Here is a 21,950-nt window from a genome sequence, read left to right on the forward strand (position 1 = left end):
TTAACAAAAAAGGGAGTTATGCTCAAATATGAAGTCGTAACAGTTGTTCAAAGCATCACCACACTGATTTACTTAAATATCAATTTTTCACAGGTTTCTATATCAGGAGGGGTAGACTCTCTCCTCACCTCCCCTTCAATCAGGAGGGGTAGACTCCCTTCTCACCTCCCCATCAATCAGGACGGGTAGAGTCCCTCCTCACCTCCCCATCGATCAGGACGGGTAGAGTCCCTCCTCACCTCCCCATCAATCAGGACGGGTAGAGTCCCTCCTCACCTCCCCATCGATCAGGACGGGTAGAGTCCCTCCTCACCTTCCCTTACAGCTGCTCGTACACTTTACACACACATTAGTATCAGATAATGCATTGAATACAAACACTGCATCTGACTTTAAACTGTCCCTGTATTTTGAGTAAGCCTAATTCACATGCCACGTGCTATGTGCCGCGTGCCACGTGCTGCTTGCTGCGAGCCCAGAGCCAAAGTTCACGATGCAAGATAGCATGTTAAGCTAGAAATAGGTGCCAGTATATTAGTGCAACAGTTATCCTATTTGGTGGGATGAGGCGTCACATCATGAATTAGTAAATATTTGTCAAATAAAATATTATTGATGTTGACTATAGCACGTACAGGGACGGCATAACAATTGGGGGAGAGTCACTTTTCTCAGCATCATTTTGAAAAATTCGCCCTCCCTCCCTATAATTTTTTTCCAGTCCCTTACCGGCCAGCTCATGTTGAATTCGTGAACACACTACATATTGCAGGTCACTACTTTATGCACATACAAGGCGTCTATTAAATATGATTTAACTGTGAAGATGAATCAATAAAGTGAATTAGAGTGAAAATGCACCTTTTTCTAGCTTAACATGTTAATCGTGCATCGTGAACTTTGTCTCGCGGCGCGCGGCGCACGGCACGTAGCACATGAATTAGGCTTACCCCTGTATTTTCTTGCAGTAATTTGCTTGCCTTTGTTGCTTCTCACTACTAGGCGATTGAGCAAGAATGAATTTATGTAGATTCACTGTTTATCAGCACATCAAATGTATAAATGTATGTTTGATGCAGCTTTAACCCTTATCCTGCGAGACACTATTTTCCAATATATCAGGAAAACACAGTAGTAATGAGCAAAACCTGGAGTATTTTCACCAACTTGGCACAGTATTTGATAGCCGGTTCATCTTGTAAAAACCATGTGTGTTTTAAGAGGCGGTTGGCACTTTTATTTGCTCTTTTGCCCTATATTACTGTATCATTATGTACCCTCATTGTGCGATTGGGGTGCGATCAGTAATAGTTATCTTTGCTGTCTTGCCGTACATTATTGTCTAATTATGTACCCTCAAAATGTGTGATCACTTTTCCTCACATAATCTAAAAGTCACTTGTAAAGAAATGTTTCAGAACTCTACACTGCAGGAAATGTTTATACTTCAGTCTTTATTTCCACACCCAATGTTTGAGGGCTGAATTTGTCTTATAAAAACAGCATGAACTGCATAAGGTCAAAGGTCGGGTCATGGTACAAGATCATAGAGTTAGGGGTACTTCAGGACCAGCTCAAAATTAAGTATGGAAATCTCCTTTTTCTCTTTATTTGGTTGTTATAATAAATCAGAGCACAACATATGCAGAAATAAAAAATGACTAATTTTGAGTAGACCCCCACTGTACTGTTATCCCACAGTTCTGTAGCAGTGACTGACGTCATAGAATATAAGAGACATATGTATCAGCTTTTGATAATGTAATTTTGGAATGATACACCAAGAATCTGATATAATGATGTCATTTCGGATGTTTTAGATGAGTAATCCCACTTCATCAAGACTAAAACATGATCTGAAATAAATGAAAAAAACAACGGTTAAGATGCATAATGTAAAAAGGAGGACTTGGAAATAAAAGAAAGACTAAAACTCTAAAACCTGGCAAATCCAGTAAAATTATTGGTATTTAATAGATACGTACATGCCGTTAATGACACTTTGCTCAAATTTGGTTCAATGTGGCATTGGCTCACATGTGGTTCAATGTGGCACACTAGAGTGATACAACATTTAATAGCTTCTATGAACCTTAGCTTGTAATAATCATAAAGAGCATTTGAACACATTTTGATGCATATCCATCAAATACCATGGCGAACTTTTAACTTTGGCAACTGTTGCAATGGAGGCACACATATTATATAATACAACACTTTGCAGCCTGGTACATCAAAATTAGTGATACAAGCTACCATACCAAGGTAAAAGATGTCCTGATGATAACTACATGTGTATAGTAGATAACTACATGTAATTTTGGAAACAATATTTGGTAATTCATCAAGCAGTAATATTTAAGAAAACAACTTAATATTGGCTTGGTGGTCTTTGGTTGTGTTTCTGTAATTATATCACCAACATGTACAATTCTGACATTTTCACAAAATTTACACTTGCGCTGCTCATTATTTTTTATTTAGCTTTCTTTTTGCCAATGATAACTTCATTCAAACTAAATTCCCATTTACAGTTTAGCAAGCAACTACCGGTACACACCACATACAAAGGTTTAGCATGCAGCAATTTTCAAGTTTCTGCAATTCGACTAGAGTATTCAAGAATGAGATATTTAGCATTTTTTTGACCAAAAACAGAAAAAATTGTCACAAAAATACACATTTTGTTACATTTAACATACTCAACAAAGTTTACCCTTGGAAACATGAATACCAGGTTTCAAAGCAATGGGACAAGCGACCCCAGAGAAAATGATGCTTTGACCAAAAATGGGAGAATTGCCCCAAAATACAAACATGAAATTTCACCACAGCTAAGGCTGCCCGTAGGTTAAAATAAAATTCAAAACACTATAAAGCTGTCATGTTTTCACAGACTAATGAAGAAATCTGATGATGAGCAGGTTTTGGTGAAGCATGACGCCCTCAATGGTAGCATTGAAGAGTATGATGAAGAAAAAGCCAAACCAGGGAAAAGGTTTAAGTTACCAACATGTGGAACAAGCAAACGTTACATTCTAGCAATCTGCAGTTCTATTGGTTTTTGTATATCATTTGGTATACGTTGCAACCTCGGTGTATCAATTGTTGATATGGTCAATAACAATACAGTTCACACAAATGGCAAAAGCCAGATGCATGTAAGTATCTATCATTTAATTACTTTCAACAGTTTGCAAGACACTTGATAAAATATTAGAAATATTAAAATGTTGAGAAGGATACAGAATTTATGATTCCACTGTACTTTTGATGTAACAGACACCATATTGCAGGCATGAACAGGACCTCAACAGTGATATCACACAAAATTTAAACTTACCCTGGTATGTCACTTTCTCGATCTGGTTCTGACAAGTCTTTTCTACTTTACTTAAGGTTCGTGAATTTGACTGGAGTCCTGAAATAGTCGGTTTAATGCATGGATCTTTCTTCTGGGGTTACATAGTAACTCAAATTCCTGGCGGATATTTAGCGTCAAAATTTCCAGCAAACAGGTAAATGATTTATGATTAACTTTTAAAGAAATTCTTCACATGCTTCATTAGTTGTCAATACAGACACAGTTAGAATTAATCATTCTCCTGAGTTGCCAAATACTTTGAAATTCACGGCATGGAACCTATACATATCAGCCATCTTATAATTTTTACTCAGTTCTGAAGTTTCTTCTTGTAGAAGTACATGTCAAACCTGTCAAAAATCATTTGGAGATTATGCATTTCATTTTATGCAGATCAACAAATATGGACAAAGTAACATTTTAAATTTCATTTATAAGGACATTGGCTTTCAAATCCTTATAATTTTGGAGCCTTTGAATTATGAACACATGTTTTTCCATCCATTTCATGTTTTTTATACTCATTTTCATTTAATTAGTTTTTAGTTCAAAAATGTAATTTTAACATGTATTTCATCTCTTAATTTTTACCGTATGGTTTGTTTTTTGTTTGCTATTTAATATAATTATTGCTTATAATATTGTCATTTTAATCACCCATCAAAATTTGTGGATTTATGATGCTATAGAATTGGCACCTTATTGTAACTATTGTTATTATTATTATTATTATTCATATTATTACCCTCGTGCTCTACTGATATCCGATAGAATAGAACAATTGTTTTATAATTCTGTTCTACAATTATAATAATACTTTATCGCTTGCTTGTAGACAAGGTTTATATCACATTCCATTATAACTGGCAATTTAGAGGGACAGTATTCAATGTACACTAGACTGATGTGACGTTCGGGGGGAGTCAGTCTCCAGCTACTATAAATCAACTGAGAGGCTTTGTGCCTATGATATTAAAACTTTCATAAAAATATCAGTTTTCCAAGGGAAACTGATCAATTACATGGACAATTGCAATATGGCTTTTTCATAATTGTATGGCTTCAGTATGCTTGCCACTCAATAATATTGTAATTGACAAAGTAACAGAAGAGTGAAAGTCAATTAAACACGACATTAATTAAACAATTCTGAAAGACTGCATTACTGGTTCAAACATCAAGGATAAACAACCATGTTATTGAGAACATTAGATTTACAGAATGTCAGCTCTTTTATCAAATAAAAAATAACATCTAAATATTTCATGAACCTAATTCTTCTGTTTAGACTTACACGTCAATATACTTGTCATAACAACTATTACCACCTTCCATGATAATTGACATCAATGCCACTAGGCTTTTGAAAGTTGTCTGTATCCCATGAGTCTGCTGTCCATCTCGTAAATCCCTTACCAATATAAATCCAAGGTTCCATTTTACCTGACCTTGCATCAATAAGGTCTCCTAATGCTGCCTTACTATGCAATTGAAAAGGACCTAAGATTGTTCAAAACCTCGTTTGCAATCTAACCATGAGGGGATTATTACAATCGCTAATACCAAAGCAATTGGAGGATTTATTCTTTTCCTCTGAGATTGTAATACACATGTAAGCATGCATTGACAATATCCCTTAAGTAGATAAATATCCTCTGCAACAGTCTTCAATATCCACTGCGCTACGTTCTTAGTTAAACATTCACTTTGTTATAGTCATACCCACTGCACTTAAAGTCTCTGGAATCTAACTGTGTCTGTGTTTCAATGACAAATCCTCTCAGAATAACATTCACTTTTCATTGCACAGAGACACAAAAACCTCTAAAAATCAATGTCAATACACCAGCTTACCTTAAAATTACTTGTTGCTTCCATACCGGTACTCAATAGTTGACTTCATATTGCCTAACTATAACTTTTGATTGACTCTCTGCTGTTCAGAATTATTATCATTGGAAATGTTTACAAATCTTTGCAAGGTTTGCACATGTTAAAGTCTCACTGATTACTTTCATTTTATTTCACAGGATTTTTGGATCAGCAATTTTTATAACTTCTTTTTTAAATTTACTGATACCGGCATCCTGTAAAGTTCATTATGGTATGGTCATTGCTGTCAGAGTAATACAGGGACTTGTTGAGGTAAGTCATAAAACACATTGACTGATATCTAAAGGCATGATGATAGAACTAACTTGAGCCTGGAGTCATATTCATAGACCTAATATAAGTATTGTGTTAAACACTGCTAAGGGTACTCAGAGAGAGATGCATTAGGGAAGCAATCAAAGTTTGAACAAAAATGCAATGATAATCCTTGGAAAGCAGTGAAAAGAAGTTACTTTCCCATGAGACAGTAATATTCTGGATTTGGCAAGAAACAACCTCGGGGTAGGTAAGGACTGAAACAGCTAGGCACCTTTATACTATGATACAAAAATGGAATTTATAACAGCTAATCAAACATTCAAGTTTTTTCCTTCTAAAATTTAAAGGTTTATAAGTGTTGAAAAGAAAAACTGATCAGCAGTAATTAAGCCTTATGGAAAATGTTCTCTAGAGTTGTATAGAATTGTATGGAATCTTGCTTTTCAAGAGAATTCTATAGAAAATGGTGTAAAACTCTGTAAACATTTATAAAGCTTGTAGAGATATCTTTTAAATGTCTATGAGATCGAACTATAGAATTCTATAGTCTTTTAATTAGGGATTAAGCGTGTGTCAGCATGTATTGGAAACATTAGTTTGTGAGCAAAGTCACAGCTTTCGGAGATGGCGACAATGAATAAGTGTATTTCAACATATTACACATGCAACTTTGAAGTTTGAGGTAAACTTAAACCTTCAAAAACGGCTAGATTTATTGACCAAGCCAATCAATATACCGGTATGTGAAAGCTAAAGAAAATCATGAAAACTGATCATTCATAAAATGGTACGAAAGGATTCTGTCAGATAAAGCTTATATGATGCCTATAGGATAGGGGTATAGTGTTATGGAAGGTTTTGCAATGGGATTGACAAGGTTGATGGCAGTGGAACCATATAGGACTCCAATAGGATTCTTATATGGAACCCTGCATATGTTCTATAGGGCTTGTATGTAGGTGTCCTATAGAAACTGAGCAAAGGGCTTACATAATGTAACCCTATTCTAGCAGTGAAGTTCTGTAGGGTTCCTCTCTATGGGCAATGTATTGATTGCAAAATCTCTGAATCAGATTTTTCAAAAACTGATTTCCTCATCATTTGCAATCTGCCATTTGTATTTGACCGATACAAGAAAACCACCTGATGGCTAGTATCTCTTACAAAGTTAGAGAAGAATTGTGAAAATAATTGTCAAAATGATTCCATTGTATATTTTAGGGTGTAACTTACCCAGCATGCCATGGAATGTGGAGTAGATGGGCGCCACCTATGGAAAGGAGTAGACTGGTCACTTTGTCTTTTTCAGGTAAGTTTAACACAATGTACAAACTTGCATACAATATAAATAAACACTTCTGAAGGTCCTTTGAAAATCATAAATACTCTTCTGCTGTAATAGAGAAGAGACCACCTTTGTGTTAATGGCCAAGGAATGCGGAGAAATGATTGACATACTCAACCAGTTTCTTCAACCGACATTTCGGCAATGCACAGATTGCCTTTTTCAGGGTAATTGGATAGATCTGGATAAAACTGAAAGTGTTAAAGGAAAGTTGAATGGCTACAGAAGTGTAAATGCATTACAAAACACAAAATCTTCAGAACACTTTCAATTTTGTCCACTTTTATCTGTTAGTTTTTACCCTGATGAAGGCAATCTGTGTAAATGCCGAAACGTTGGTTTTCAAATAAAGATAGTTGGAAGATTGAAGAAACTGCTTGAGTACGCCTTTCATTTCTCCACACTGTGTCAAGACTCTGCTGTACTCCTGCTTCATCTTGATCACTTCAATATTGCAGTCAGACAGTCCATTTTTTGGAAAATTATACAGGAAATGTTATCAAAGTTTGGAAAATGCTCAGAAAAGAGCATAGTTTGATAGCAACATCCATTATTATCATACAGTTGGCAATGTCTGAAAGGGATATGTAAAATATTGATTATTAAAAGTGATGATTAAAAGAGTGGAAAATGAAAGAATATCCAAGATAGTGAAAAATGATTGAAATTCAGAATGTACTTCAATTGTTTGATAGGAATCTTGGAAAGAGTATGGCAGAAACAAAGTCAATGAACATAACTAATAAGTATATTTTCACTGAAATTCAAACATGCATTATTGACACATATGGATGCTTATAAGTATTCATTTAATAACATGAACAAAGTTTTTTGTAATGGAATAATACCACTCCAGTTACACAAAGTGTTAGCTTTATAAATGCTTTGCACGCAATATCCCATGTTCTTGTTCACAAATAAATTCTAGACAGCACTTAAATTCACTTGTCAAAATAAAGATGGACATTTACACATGCATTAAAGCCGCACTTTTCAATCCCAAGTTCTCGCATTAGTGGAGTTCTCCTCCCAGTCAAACGCTTGGCCAGTACGATGTTTGATTTCTATAACATTGATTACACAAACTGATCTCAACCTTTTGTCACCTTTTGCTAATCCTGTAAACAGAGTTTATGCAAGCTTTTGATTGACGGTCGGTTCAAATCTCCAACGGTCATTGATTCCCCACCACAAACGCTCGAATTTCCTAAAAAATTGTCTTCCAGTCGCGTTAGACTTTGAATATAACCACAGAGTTCGATCGGCAGCAACTTCGCGCTGACCGCTTGGCAGTCTGTCTGTGTTTTTGCGGCCGGGGAAAACTAAAAATTGGCATTTTCTGGAGCGTGTGCCCGCATGTTGCCTGTTTGGTGTCCACTTACACAATGAACGCCGCCATACCTTGGCGTCCTTTTAAAGGGAGGATCCGCCTTTAATATTGCCTGTATTGAGGAATTTGAACGCCACATTGTGGTATAATTTTGGGAGTAGAATGAGAAACAGTCTTTTACAACAAACAAAATCATTGGAAAATGCACCAAAAGTAAAGCTTTATGGCTACTGGTCAATAATGCTCAAAAAGGTTCCATATAATCTAAACATCAGCATCTCTGTAGATTTCATGGGGCATTCAGACAATGATCAATGTGGCTTTTGCAATCCACTGGCAGGGGCGTAAAATTTCAATCACCCATGCACATTCCTATTCCTAGATTCATTGAATAAGACATCAAAAGATGTCTAGTATAATCATTATCATTTCAGGTACATGTATAAATAAGTAACTTACCAGGTCCAAGGAACACAAATGACAACAATATCATATTTCATTCATCTGACTCACATACACAAGCGTTGTTGCATTGATGACAACACATGAACAACAAAGATGACGTAACATACAGATGTGATCTAACTTTTTCTTGAAATGTGCATTTATAGCCAGTCTTCTAGCATTCCAGTCATCTTCTTGGGCAGCCCACGTCTTCCTTGCACAGGGGTCGAAATTAGCGGTAGTCCCGCGTCCACAGACTACCAACTTTTCTATGGGGCTACCAAAACCCATGAAATGGTAATCCATACGGACTACCAAAGCCTGGGACATGAAATAACTTAGTGGGCGACATGATGTTGATAGCTGTGAGATGACCGACGCTCATACAGTTAACCCAGCTGGACACAGAAAGGCCGGACTATGACTTTGTTATATAAATTAAAAGGCGACAATGCAGTCAACTTGTTGCCACAAACTTTCAATAAAATATCATTATCTGAACTGATGTACCAGTACTTGGATGACAGGCTCGGGAAATTGATGGCCAATGAAAATTCATTTTCATAGTTATTAATCACAATGTATCAATCATAATTAAACACAAATTATTCACACTGCAATAAAGCTGTCCGGCCATCAACAAATTACGCTTTCCGAAGTGTATACGATATCATCCCATGATAGTGTACTATGGTATAGCCAAATTGCCACAAAAGTGTTAGGAACATTACTGTACCAAGTTGTCATCCTGAAATTCATAGCCAATCCATTTTTAGCGATGTTATGTTTATACGTGCTGAGTGAAAAGTCGATGTCATGGCGAACATCAAAATTTGCATATAAGTTCTGCGTATGTGTGAATTAGGTCGTCAAATTTTGAGGTGTCTGACCTTTGTCCACTGCACATGGTATACCGTACTCCTAAGGCTATGATCTGCAGGTATTGATGTCAAATGACTAGAAAAATTCACTTCCTGGATAGAATCATGAAAAATAAATCTTTCATTGTCTAGATATAAATGAAAATATCCTTTATATTCATACATGGGCTACCAGACCTTGTCACTGGGCTACCAACTTCAGAAAATGGTAGCCCAAGTGGACTACCAGGGTAAAAAGTTAATTTCGGGCCCTGTTGCATCAACTGCATCCATAATGATTTTAGAATAACTATCAGTGGTTCAGGATGGACCTACTTAACTTTGTAAATCACAAATATCGCAAGGACCTGGTAATGTATTACCTTCAATGAAAATGATTATTGGGCCAGTGTAACATCACATTAGACTGGTTCACAATATTTTGGTAATATGTTGGTTATTGATGGCAATTAATGCATAGAGCTAAGGGTGTATTTCCAAGTTTACATCATCACCATATGTTCCAAAAACTCCAATTACTGAAAAATACTGCAATCAGTGTAACACCAACAGTATTGAAGATGAAACACACTTTTTATTAGTCTGTCAGAAATACAAAGTCCAAAGAAAGAATTTGTTCAGTAAAATCAATTTCCCAAATGATACAACTGAAAATCAGCTTATTTCTCTACTAACAAAACAAGAGTTATCTTTTAATGAACAACTTGCAGATTATATTTTTACTTTATATAAACAAAGAAATACCTAGTTATATTTATTATTAGCTACTATTATTACACTGTAATAATTTATCTTTATTGAAGAAAAATTTGAACTTTCTGCATTTTTGTATCACACTTTTATTGCCACAAATGTGATGTAAATCCTATATTTACAAGCAAGCAATAAAATATTATTATTATTATTATTATTATTATTGTTATTATTATGTTGGCTGTCTATTTTACACAAACAGCCATGGGTACTAACCACTTTTAGAAATGAAGGGGCCAAGTGAAACATGAAATTAGAATTTGCTGTAACCAGATTAATAAGCTTTCATTCTTGATGGTAGACTGGGAGTTCCTTTGCCCCCTCACTGAATGTGAAACATCAATAGAATTATATTCTATGAACTGCAGTACAAGTGAAAATCACTTTTATTGAGCTGTACTGTTGACGATTCATACTGTCAATTAACTTCCAGATGAAACTTACATGTACATATTAAGGTAATATGCACCTCGCAAGTGAAAGACTTAAACTTTTGCTTAAACTTTCCTCAGTGAAACTTTCAACCATTCTCTTACCGAAGCAAGAATAAAAATCAGGGGTCACCGTACAAGCTTTGGTATTAGAGAGACAAATAACTTGCGATTTCTCGATATTTGAAATCCAAAATGGCCGCCATCCCTGTGTTAACTCTATGGGAAAAAATAAAATTTTCGATTTTCGAAAAATTAAGACGGTGAAAACTTTTCTTTCGCCAAGAGCTTTAAAATGAGCCCCCACAAGTGGTAGGTCAGAAGAAAATTGATAAAATTTCAAGGCCCGAATTTCTGTCCCCGAGGTGCGTTCTACCTTAACATATTTCAAGTTCACTATTTTAAAAATTTTATGAACCCAAAGTTAAAAAATGAATACCTTAAATATACATAAATCACTAAAAAATAGTATTTTGTTTTATTTCAAATTAGGGTCATACGCTGGCGCTGTGATTGGTATGCCTTTATCAGGATTTCTAACAGATTTTGCTGGTTGGCCGTCAGTGTTTTATGTTTATGGTAGGTACTATGGCCAGTATGTACGCGATGCAATGACAGCTTTATGTGTTTATTACGGTAGTGCCACAAAGTATGCGCTAAGGCATTAGTATGGTGTTAGGCAATTTGTCTGGGTGCAAGCCATTCCTTGCGGTATGTAATAACATCATCCTTAAATTGAATTGTGCCTCGGGTATCAATGAGACACTGTTGTGCATTGTTATAATTTTTATTCTGATTACAAGTGCCATTAAGGAGTGTGATCTTAAATGTGGTTCTGAAAGCCTGTGCAAGAACACATACAGAGCAAATCAGATCTTGGTAATTGTCAAATAGGTCCCTTACATCCATCTAAAAGTTAATATGCAGAGGCACCTGGTAACGGGCACTGCACCCCGTGATGAATGCAAACAAAATGTTATGGAATGAGCTCTAAGTGCAGTCATTTTAGCCCTTGTAAAATTTGCCAAAAGTGTTAATAGATATAACAATAATAATATGACTTGACAAATCTCATTACAACCATGATTATACGAGACTTAATAATCAATCAAATTGTGCATCACCTCTTTATACTAGTGCTACCAGTATAATCATCCATAGCCTGGTGAAAAGTGTTAAAAAAGTGTGTATTTGATATCTGAGCCATAATAGTTCCATTGTATGTTCAAACTGTAAGTGCCACAATTCTCATATGCATGTGTGCTGACAAACCTCAATTAAATAATGAACATTTAACAATATTGCCATAAATTATGGTTTTGTTGTTTCTGCTTCAGGTGTTTTAGGTATATTATGGTCTATGAGTTGGTTCTTCTTTATTTATGAAACACCAGCAACACATCCAACCATTACAGAAGCAGAGAGAATTTACATCGAAGAAAGTATTGGTGAATCAGCATGTATAATTCCAAAGGTACACTGTTTATTTTAATGTTTTCTACAGCAATTAAGGTAAAACGCATCTTGGGGACAGATATTTGGACTCTAAAATTTTAACAATTCCTTTCTGATCTACCCCTAGTGGGGGCTCATATCAATTCCTTTCTGGTCTACCCCTTGTGGGGGCTCATATCAATTCCTTTCTGATCTATCTCTTGTGGGGGCTCATATCAATTCCTTTCTGATCTACCCCTGGTGGGGGCTCATATCAATTCCTTTCTCATCTACCCTGGTGGGGGCTCATATCAATTCCTTTTTGATCTACCTCTTGTGGGGGCTCATATCAATTCCTTTCTGATCTACCTCTTGTGGGGGCTCATATCAATTCCTTTCTGATCTACCCCTGGTGGGGGCTCATATCAATTCCTTTCTGATCTACCCCTTGTGGGGGCTCATATCAATTCCTTTCTGATCTACCTCTTGTGGGGGCTCATATCAATTCCTTTCTGATCTACCCCTTGTGGGGGCTCATATCAATTCCTTTCTGATCTACCCCTTGTGGGGGCTCATATCAATTCCTTTCTGATCTACCTCTTGTGGGGGCTCATATCAATTCCTTTCTGATCTACCCCTGGTGGGGGCTCATATCAATTCCTTTCTGATCTACCCCTTGTGGGGGCTCATATCATTCCTTTCTGGTCTACCCCTTCTGGGGGCTCATATCAATTCCTTTCTGATCTACCCCTGGTGGGGGCTCATATCAATTCCTTTCTGATCTACCCCTGGTGGGGGCTCATATCAATTCCTTTCTGATCTACCCCTGGTGGGGGCTCATATCAATTCCTTTCTGATCTACCCCTGGTGGGGGCTCATATCAATTCCTTTCTGATCTACCCCTGGTGGGGGCTCATATCAATTCCTTTCTGATCTACCCCTTGTGGGGGCTCATATCAATTCCTTTCTGATCTACCCCTTGTGGGGGCTCATATCAATTCCTTTCTGATCTACCCCTGGTGGGGGCTCATATCAATTCCTTTCTGATCTACCCCTGGTGGGGGCTCATATCAATTCCTTTCTGATCTACCCCTTGTGGGGGCTCATATCAATTCCTTTCTGATCTACCCCTTGTGGGGGCTCATATCAATTCCTTTCTGATCTACCTCTTGTGGGGGCTCATATCAATTCCTTTCTGATCTACCCCTGGTGGGGCTCATATCAATTCCTTTCTGATCTACCCCTGGTGGGGGCTCATATCAATTCCTTTCTGATCTACCCCTTGTGGGGGCTCATATCATTCCCTTCTGATCTACCCCTTCTGGGGGCTCATATCAATTCCTTTCTGATCTACCCCTTCTGGGGGCTCATATCAATTCCTTTCTGATCTACCCCTGGTGGGGGCTCATATCAATTCCTTTCTGATCTACCCCTGGTGGGGGCTCATATCAATTCCTTTCTGATCTACCCCTTGTGGGGCTCATATCAATTCCCTTCTGATCTACCCCTTGTGGGGGCTCATATCAATTCCTTTCTGATCTACCCCTTCTGGGGGCTCATATCAATACCTTTCTGATCTACCCCTGGTGGGGGCTCATATCAATTCCTTTCTGATCTACCCCTGGTGGGGGCTCATATCAATTCCTTTCTGATCTACCCCTGGTGGGGGCTCATATCAATTCCTTTCTGATCTACCCCTTGTGGGGGCTCATATCAATTTCCTTCTGATCTACCCCTTGTGGGGGCTCATATCAATTCCTTTCTGATCTACCCCTGGTGGGGGCTCCTATCAATTCCTTTCTGATCTACCCCTTGTGGGGGCTCATATCATTCCCTTCTGATCTACCCCTTGTGGGGGCTCATATCAATTCCTTTCTGATCTACCCCTGGTGGGGGCTCCTATCAATTCCTTTCTGATCTACCCCTTGTGGGGGCTCATATAATTCCTTTCTGATCTACCCCTGGTGGGGGCTCATATCAATTCCTTTCTGATCTACCCCTGGTGGGGCTCATATCAATTCCTTTCTGATCTACCTCTTGTGGGGGCTCATATCAATTCCCTTCTGATCTACCCCTGGTGGGGCTCATATCAATTCCTTTCTGATCTACACCTTCTGGGGGCTCATATCAATTCCCTTCTGATCTACCCCTGGTGGGGGCTCATATCAATTCCTTTCTGATCTACCCCTGGTGGGGGCTCATATCAAATCCCTTCTGATCTACCCCTGGTGGGGGCTCATATCAATTCCTTTCTGATCTACCTCTTGTGGGGGCTCATATCAATTCCTTTCTGATCTACCCCTTGTGGGGGCTCATATCAATTCCTTTCTGATCTACCCCTGGTGGGGGCTCATATCAATTCCTTTCTGATCTACCCCTTGTGGGGGCTCATATTAAAGGTCTTGATCTAAGTTTTCCAAAACTAGAAAATTTTATTTTTCTCCATAGAGTTATTAAGGGACAAAGTCGGCAATTTTTCAGGAACTTTGTCCGATGCAAGATAGTACTTGTTTGGCATGTCACAAAATACTGAATGCACGGGTGACTATGAACCGAATATATAGACACGAGCAATGTAACCATCATGAAACTGAATTAATGGTCTTGACCATTAATTCATTTTTCGTGAAAATGAATTAATGGTCAAGACCATTAATTCATTTTTTGCGATGGTTTTGTTTATTAACAAAACTTGGATCATGACCCCTGAATTTTATTCTTGATTTTAAAAGACAATGGTTGAAAGATTGAGGAAAGTTTAAGTCTTTCCCTTTCAAGGTGCATTCTACCTTAATGGCTACTTTTAATTTGAAAGTGGGTTGCAAGATTATTTGTTGAATTTTTGTTTGATTGCTGGCAACACAAATTGAGAGTTACAGACTACAAGGCGCAGAATCATAAACTAATTGGAATTGATTATGTGTGTGCCATTTAAATTGTCCTAAATCTTTCTTATCATCACTCAATAGTCTTTAATTCATAATCTGTACTTTGATAATTCTCCCTTAGTTGGAATCGTCAACTCTTTCGCTGAGCACCTCTGCATTCAGCAAAAATATTTGCCTGTATATATACCCTATTCAAACTTGTCAAAGTGCTTTGGTAATTACCGATCAAAGTCTCAATATCATCAGCAAAGTTGCTGGGTAATTAGCAAATTTGGTGTCCGGAGAAGTCATAAAACCACAGTAACATTGCAGTTTGGGTCAAATATTAAATAAAACAAATTTTTCTGTTTCTCTTCTTGCCTATGTAGGAAATGTTTATACTATTATTATAGTATTACATAATAGAAGCATCTTGACCACTCTGTTATCAGAGCAAAAAGCAGGACACAAATAGGGTGACCAGTTTTTCGATTGATTTAATCTGTGATGACAGAATGCTTTCTCTGTAAACAGACAAAAAGTGGCCCACAGGAAAGGCAAACAGGGTGTACCGTTTTCACCTGATTTTGAGCCATAGACGGGCACTTCCTGGAAAACTTGCAGAAACTAGGCACCAATCATGTTTGCCCAGTTTATGCACCATAAATGCTTTCTAATATATGAAAATGACTCTGTCTCCATCTTTCTGTCTCTCACATTGTAGGGTCACAAAACACCATGGAAAAGTTTTTTCACTTCACTTCCCGTCTATGCTATTATTGTGGCTAATATATGTCGAAGTTGGACATTCTACTTACTGCTAACAAGTTCACCATCTTATTTTGAAGAAGTCTATGGATACGAACTTTCTGCTGTATGTACATATTCTTTCTAATGTTTCATATTGATAAGGCCTTTGGAAATAATAGATATACATTAGACCATCAGTAGATGTACCGGTATATGGAATTTACTACAGATCTAAAGCAAGGCAGAAAGGAGTGGCTTAAAATTCCTCTGAAAAATCAAGCTTTGACAAAAGATTAATAAATATGAATAGTTATCAGATTTAGTCCTCATTTCTCAACTTTTCACTGAAATAGTTTTATTATTGATTTGACATCAAAGTAGATGCTTACCACTAGATGTAAAATATCCATGTGCACACTGCTATTTTGACTGTCGTTAAAATATGTTTGCTATACGCTGGTCAATAATGGTAAAACTGTCATATATACAATATCATTCACATTATCCTAACATCAATCTCAAAGGGATTCACTGGAACAGGTAACTCTGGAAACCCGTCCATACATTGCTCACACGGCCCACTAACTCCCTAGGTGTTCCTATTCAAATCAATGCACTGATATGCCCTCACATCAAGACATGTAATAAATCAAGGTAGTATGTGCCTGGAAAGTGAGAGATAAAATTTCAGCAAAATTTATGCAAGGAAACTTCCAACCATGCATTCTCATTCCAAATCAAGAATGAAAATCAGGGATATGCAAATATCAGTCCCAGACAAACAAATTATCCAGATTTTAAAGATATTTTGAATTAAAATGGCTGCCATCCCAATGTTAACTCAAAAGGCTTCAAAGCCTCACTGGTGGCATATCATAAAAAAAGTTGAAAAAAGTTGAAAAAGTTGATTTTTCGTAAAGTGCCTATTTGCTTTGTCAGGTTTCTCTTTGTTTGGTATAGGTCGCAATGTATTTTTATCAGTTGGGGCTGTTGCATTTCAGAGGGTTTCAACGTGAAAAATGGCGTTAAGCAGGGTGGAATATTGTCACCGAAACTATTTAATATTTATATTGATGATTTAAGCTATAGAATTGAAACTTCACGAACAGGTTGTAATATTGGTGGCATGTTCATCAATCACCTCTTTTATGCTGATGATATTTGTCTGATAAGTCCCTCTGTGAAAGGGACACAGAAACTACCGGTAGTCATCATTTGCAGCATTTATAGTAATACTCATGACATTGTCTTCAATACGAAAAAGACAGAATGTTTGTGTGTCACCCCAGATAGTTCTAAAGTTAAGCACATTCCCGCTGTTTACCTCAATGGTGTCAAAATTGTTTTTGTCGAAAGAAAGAAATATCTTGGGTTTTTGTTAACACATAACTTTAGAGATGATAGCGATATTGAGCGACAAAGGAGAGCATTCTTTTTTTTGTTTTTTTTTTTTTTGTTTTTGTTTTTTCAAAATTTTTTATTTGGATAGAACAACAACAAACAAATACATTAAATACAAAGGACAATTACACATTTCAACATTTCCAGTACAAAATATTTAGGAAGCATCATTTTGTTACATAAGGTATTAGGGATGACCATTTACCAATATGTACAGCAATTTTATCGTTCGCTGTTGCAATCTTTCTTTCTATTTCGTGTACATTTTTAAGCTGTATAATAAAACTTGTGATGTCTAAAGACAGGTTATTTAACTTACATCTGTATATATAGATACGCACTTGCAAAGCAATGAAATTGACAATAATTTTTTCTTTAGGATCACCAAAAATCATGCACAGTTTAGAAGGTGGTTGCTTTAGTTTAAGCGGTCTCCCAATAATAAAAAGTAAATCTCTCCAGAGGGCAATAGTACATTTACAAGAATAAAATAAATGTTCAAGAGACTCTATTTCATCATCACACAAAGTACAATATGGAGTTGTGAACTTCTGTGGATTAAACTTATTCAACTGTTGATTGTATACACAGAATATTGTGGAGTAACTTAAATTGGAAAGCTCTAGACTTACTATCAATCGCTAATTTATATATAAGCTCATACATTTTTTTCCACTTTAAGTCAAGCATGTTTGTAGCTTTTTCTAAAGTTGCCTGACTTTTTGGTACATCAACAATTACATCAATAATATTTTTCTTCAAACACTTTTTTGTCAAGGATTCCAAAATGAAAGTATTGTTATTTACAGAAATACAGACTTCATTAAAAGATTGAGAAACATTTCGATTTTTGAGATCATCAGGAATTGAAAGTGTCAAACCCAACCACTTTAATTTATGATTTAAATTCAGACCTCTCCGATGGAGTTCCATCCACGGCACTCGCATATAACCTTAAACAGGTCTGAAATATAATTTATACCAACTACCGAGAGGTCTTTGTAATAAACAGAATGACCTCCTATCAGAATGTTTCTGTTATTCCATATTATCTGATCGGCATTGTCTGAAGTGTGATTGACTTCTGACCAAATATCCAGACATTCTTTCACAAAACTGGAAAATCTAACTGGTAAAAGATTAGTATAGAAATTACACTTAAATAAAAGATTTCCTCCGATTTTTTCCAGATTTTTAAAGACAAAATGTTTCCGAGGGTGTTTAAACTCCACATTCAGCAACGTTTAATCAATAAAATTCTATGTACTTTTTTCATCACTAATAAATCAGGCATTTTTAGGCCCCCCTGGCCCACCTCCCTACCATTATACTCCTCCCAACTCTATCATGCCCATTCCAAAGGAAATTGTAAATTATTCTATGAACTCTATTTATAGCTTCACTGGGAAAGATTCCATGTGAAAGGACATACATCAGTTTAGAAATTGCTAAAGACTTAATCACCTGAATCTTCCCAATAATAGTCAAATTCCTTCCTTTCCAGATATTCAAGGTACTCTTCAGGTTCGCAATGGGAGTTTCTACATTCTGATGCTGTGCTAATTTTTCATCATTTGAAAAATGAATCCCAACAATCTTGATAGTGGAGGTGGGCCATTTGACCCCAAACGCCCTATCCGTTCTATGTCTCCATTTTCCAAGCCAGACAGCTTCAGTCTTATCAATATTAACTTTTAAACCAGAAACCCTATGAAAAACTTTATGGATGGCAAAAAGAATATGTACCGAAGTATCATCACTGAGAAAACATGTCATGTCATCAGCAAATGCAGATTCTTTTATCTCCAAGCTTGCAATTTTGATACCTCTAATTTGCTGGTTTTCTCTAATTGAATGTAAAAGTGTTTCCAAAACAAGAATAAATAACAATGGTGAAAGTGGGCGCCTTGGCGCACCCCTCTTTCCAACTTAAAATAACCCGTACTATAGCCATTGTTCATTACTGTACTTTCAATATTAAAATATAACGCTTTGACCCAGTTAATAAATGACTCTCCAAAGTTAAACTTGGATAAAACAGAATACAGATACTCGAGATTAACAGTATCAAAAGCCTTTTCAAAATCAATGGCTAAAAGTATACTGGTAAATCTGCAGTGTAAGTATAATGAAAAATTTCATCAATTAATCGAATATAATCACCAATATTTCTCCCTCTGACGAGGAGAGCATTCTATGTCTCAGCAAATATGCTGCTAAGGAAATTTTCCTTGTGCTCTTTTCAAGTGAAATGTAGAATTTTTAAAGTGTATTGCTTTCAATTGTACGGTGGCCACCTCTGGTTCAAATATTCTGCTGATGCCACGAGAAAACTAAGAGTTGCCTACAACAATGCCGCCCGTATTTTTTTTGGTTATAAGAGACGAAGTAGTGCCAGCTCCATGTTTGTCACAAATGGGCTATGCAACTTTGATGCTCTTCTTAGAAAACAAATGTATGGTTTTATAGTACGTTTATCACGCAGTGGAAATACGAGCGTACATCAAGTTTATGATTGCATGTATTTTATTTCTGATCTCCGTAAAATGTGGATAAAATCACTTTTCCATTGAGCGGTTGTGGTTGTGGTTTTTTTTTGCATGATAATGCACAACTAAAATCACTTCTTCAGTGTGTATTATGATATTTATTTATCTGTACCTTAATTCATCATTGTACTGAGAATTCTATGGACATATTTAGTCCGAAATAAAGTGAAATAATAAATAATAATAAATGTTTTGGAAAAGTGTCAATATCAATCCCCGCGATGCATTCTACCTTAAAGGAGATTACATTGTCTTATAAGGTAGAATGCGCCTCGGGGACAGATAGACTCTCAAATTTCTGCAATTTTTTCTCATTCACCACATGTGGGGACCGATTTTAAGGCTCTTAGAGAAAGAAAAACTTTCACCGTCTGTTTTTTTGAAAATCCAAAATTTAATTTTTCCCCATAGAGTTAACACAGAAATGACAGCAATTTTGGATTTCAAATATCTTAACGTGTTGGGTAATTTGTTTCACTAGTGCCAAACCTTGCACGGTGAACCCCAATTTTTATTATTGACTTGTTAAGAGAATGGTTGAAAGTTTCATCTAGGAAAGTTTGAGCAAAAACAGTCTTTCAATTTCGAGGCGCGAACTATCGTAAAATAAATTTATGCTCAAAATAAATTGTTCATTATACAATGAAATACCCAGATCAATTACCATAAAAGTTTCATAAATGACAAAAATTTTGCTTTTTCTCGACATCTCTATGTGTGACATTAGGTTGGTGTCATTTCTGCTATGCCACATTTGGTAATGACCATTATAGTACCACTTGGTGGTCAACTAGCAGACTATCTCCGGCGAAAACAAATATTATCAACAACAACAGTTCGCAAGATATTTAATTGTGGGGGTAAGTATCTCTGCCTGTATTGCTGACATTGGCATCACTCTTGCTTTTTAATCGGTAGAATGTTGGCTCTAAGTCTAAAAGTGATGGGTAGAATAGCTGATACTGGCTCCAAGTCTAAATGTAATGAGTAGAATACGTGACATTGGCTCTAAGTCAAGGTGTGAAGGGTAGTATAGTAGTTATCTTTGTCTGAATTTGATGTCTTAGTACTAAGAAAGGATACGCTAGTCCATAATTTACACTGTAATTACCATGGTTACCTGTCATTCCATCCAATGCTTTCACTCATGTGATGTCTAATTTATTTTGAAATTAACCTATCAGTAATTTACCCGATATTGCTACGATACAACACTGAAGAATTAAATAAAACAGAATTAAGACATCATTAGGCAAAAAGACAAATCAGTTTGTTATGATCCTAGGTCTTCCAAAGGAATGATGCTGCAACAAAGCTTTCTTTTGGTAGTGGTTTAAGGGAAGGAGGGGGTGGGGGATGTGTTGAGGTCATAAGATCCAGCTCTCCATGTACAAATCATCACTGATGACACAGTCCCCGCTCACACCATTAATTGACATGCACATGCCCACTACAATACAATGTCTGTGTGCCAAGTTTGAACAAAATCTGTTCAGGGATAGTTCAGTTATGGTTCAAAAACAAGAAAAAATTGCAAAAAATAGCCGCCTGATGGCCATATTGGATTGTATTGCAAAATAAGTTGACATGCATATATATATGCCATAGTACATTATCTGTGTACCAACATTGAACAAAATCGGTTCAGGGATAGTTGAGTTATGGTTCAGAAACATGACAAAATCACAACAAAATGGTCGCCCGGCAGCCATATTGGATCCTATAACAAAATAAATTGACTTTCATATATATGCCATAATACGTTATCTGTGTACCAACACTGAATGAAATTGGTCAAGGGATGGTTAAGTTATGGTTAAAAACAAGAAAAATTGCAACAAAATGGCCGCCCGGCGGCCATATCGGATCATATCGTAAAATAAAGAGACGTGCATATGTATGCTACGGTACTTTATCCTTGCACAAAGTTTCAAAGGAATTGGCTCAGGGGTGACACAGAAAAGGCTGCTGAAAGACAGATGGACGGACAGATGGACAGACGGACAGGACCCAATCTATATGTCCCCGCCGTCCGCGGGGACTAAAAACAAGTCAGGAATGTTTACATGCAACAGTAATGCTGAGACATCCGTTGTCATGACAGTTGTTAAAACTTGTTCAACAACATTTTGTTAAAATGACATTGTTTTGAAATTTTGTCAATAACAGCAGTACCGGTAGATCTCAAAATCTGTGAACTGGAACATTCTTGAACAAAACAGTGATGTTCTAAATCACAGAGAATTATGA

General features: G+C 36.6%; 1 protein-coding gene across 2 annotated transcripts in view; it reads left to right on the top strand.

Annotated features, from left to right (window-relative positions):
- The window catches only part of LOC139142522 (vesicular glutamate transporter 2.1-like), a 126,148-nt gene that overhangs the window by 99,123 nt on the left and 5,075 nt on the right, over positions 1-21,950 (top strand). For both annotated transcript variants that reach the window (XM_070712479.1, XM_070712487.1), the window contains exons 2-9: positions 2,897-3,161; positions 3,400-3,518; positions 5,395-5,509; positions 6,737-6,824; positions 11,192-11,278; positions 12,037-12,173; positions 15,725-15,874; positions 20,428-20,560. In XM_070712479.1, coding sequence (XP_070568580.1) covers positions 2,897-3,161; positions 3,400-3,518; positions 5,395-5,509; positions 6,737-6,824; positions 11,192-11,278; positions 12,037-12,173; positions 15,725-15,874; positions 20,428-20,560 — 1,094 coding nt within the window. The remainder of the gene's footprint in view (positions 1-2,896; positions 3,162-3,399; positions 3,519-5,394; positions 5,510-6,736; positions 6,825-11,191; positions 11,279-12,036; positions 12,174-15,724; positions 15,875-20,427; positions 20,561-21,950) is intronic.

Source organism: Ptychodera flava, chromosome 1 (assembly GCF_041260155.1).
Source record: "Ptychodera flava strain L36383 chromosome 1, AS_Pfla_20210202, whole genome shotgun sequence".
In the NCBI taxonomy this organism is placed as follows: Eukaryota; Metazoa; Hemichordata; class Enteropneusta; family Ptychoderidae; genus Ptychodera; species Ptychodera flava.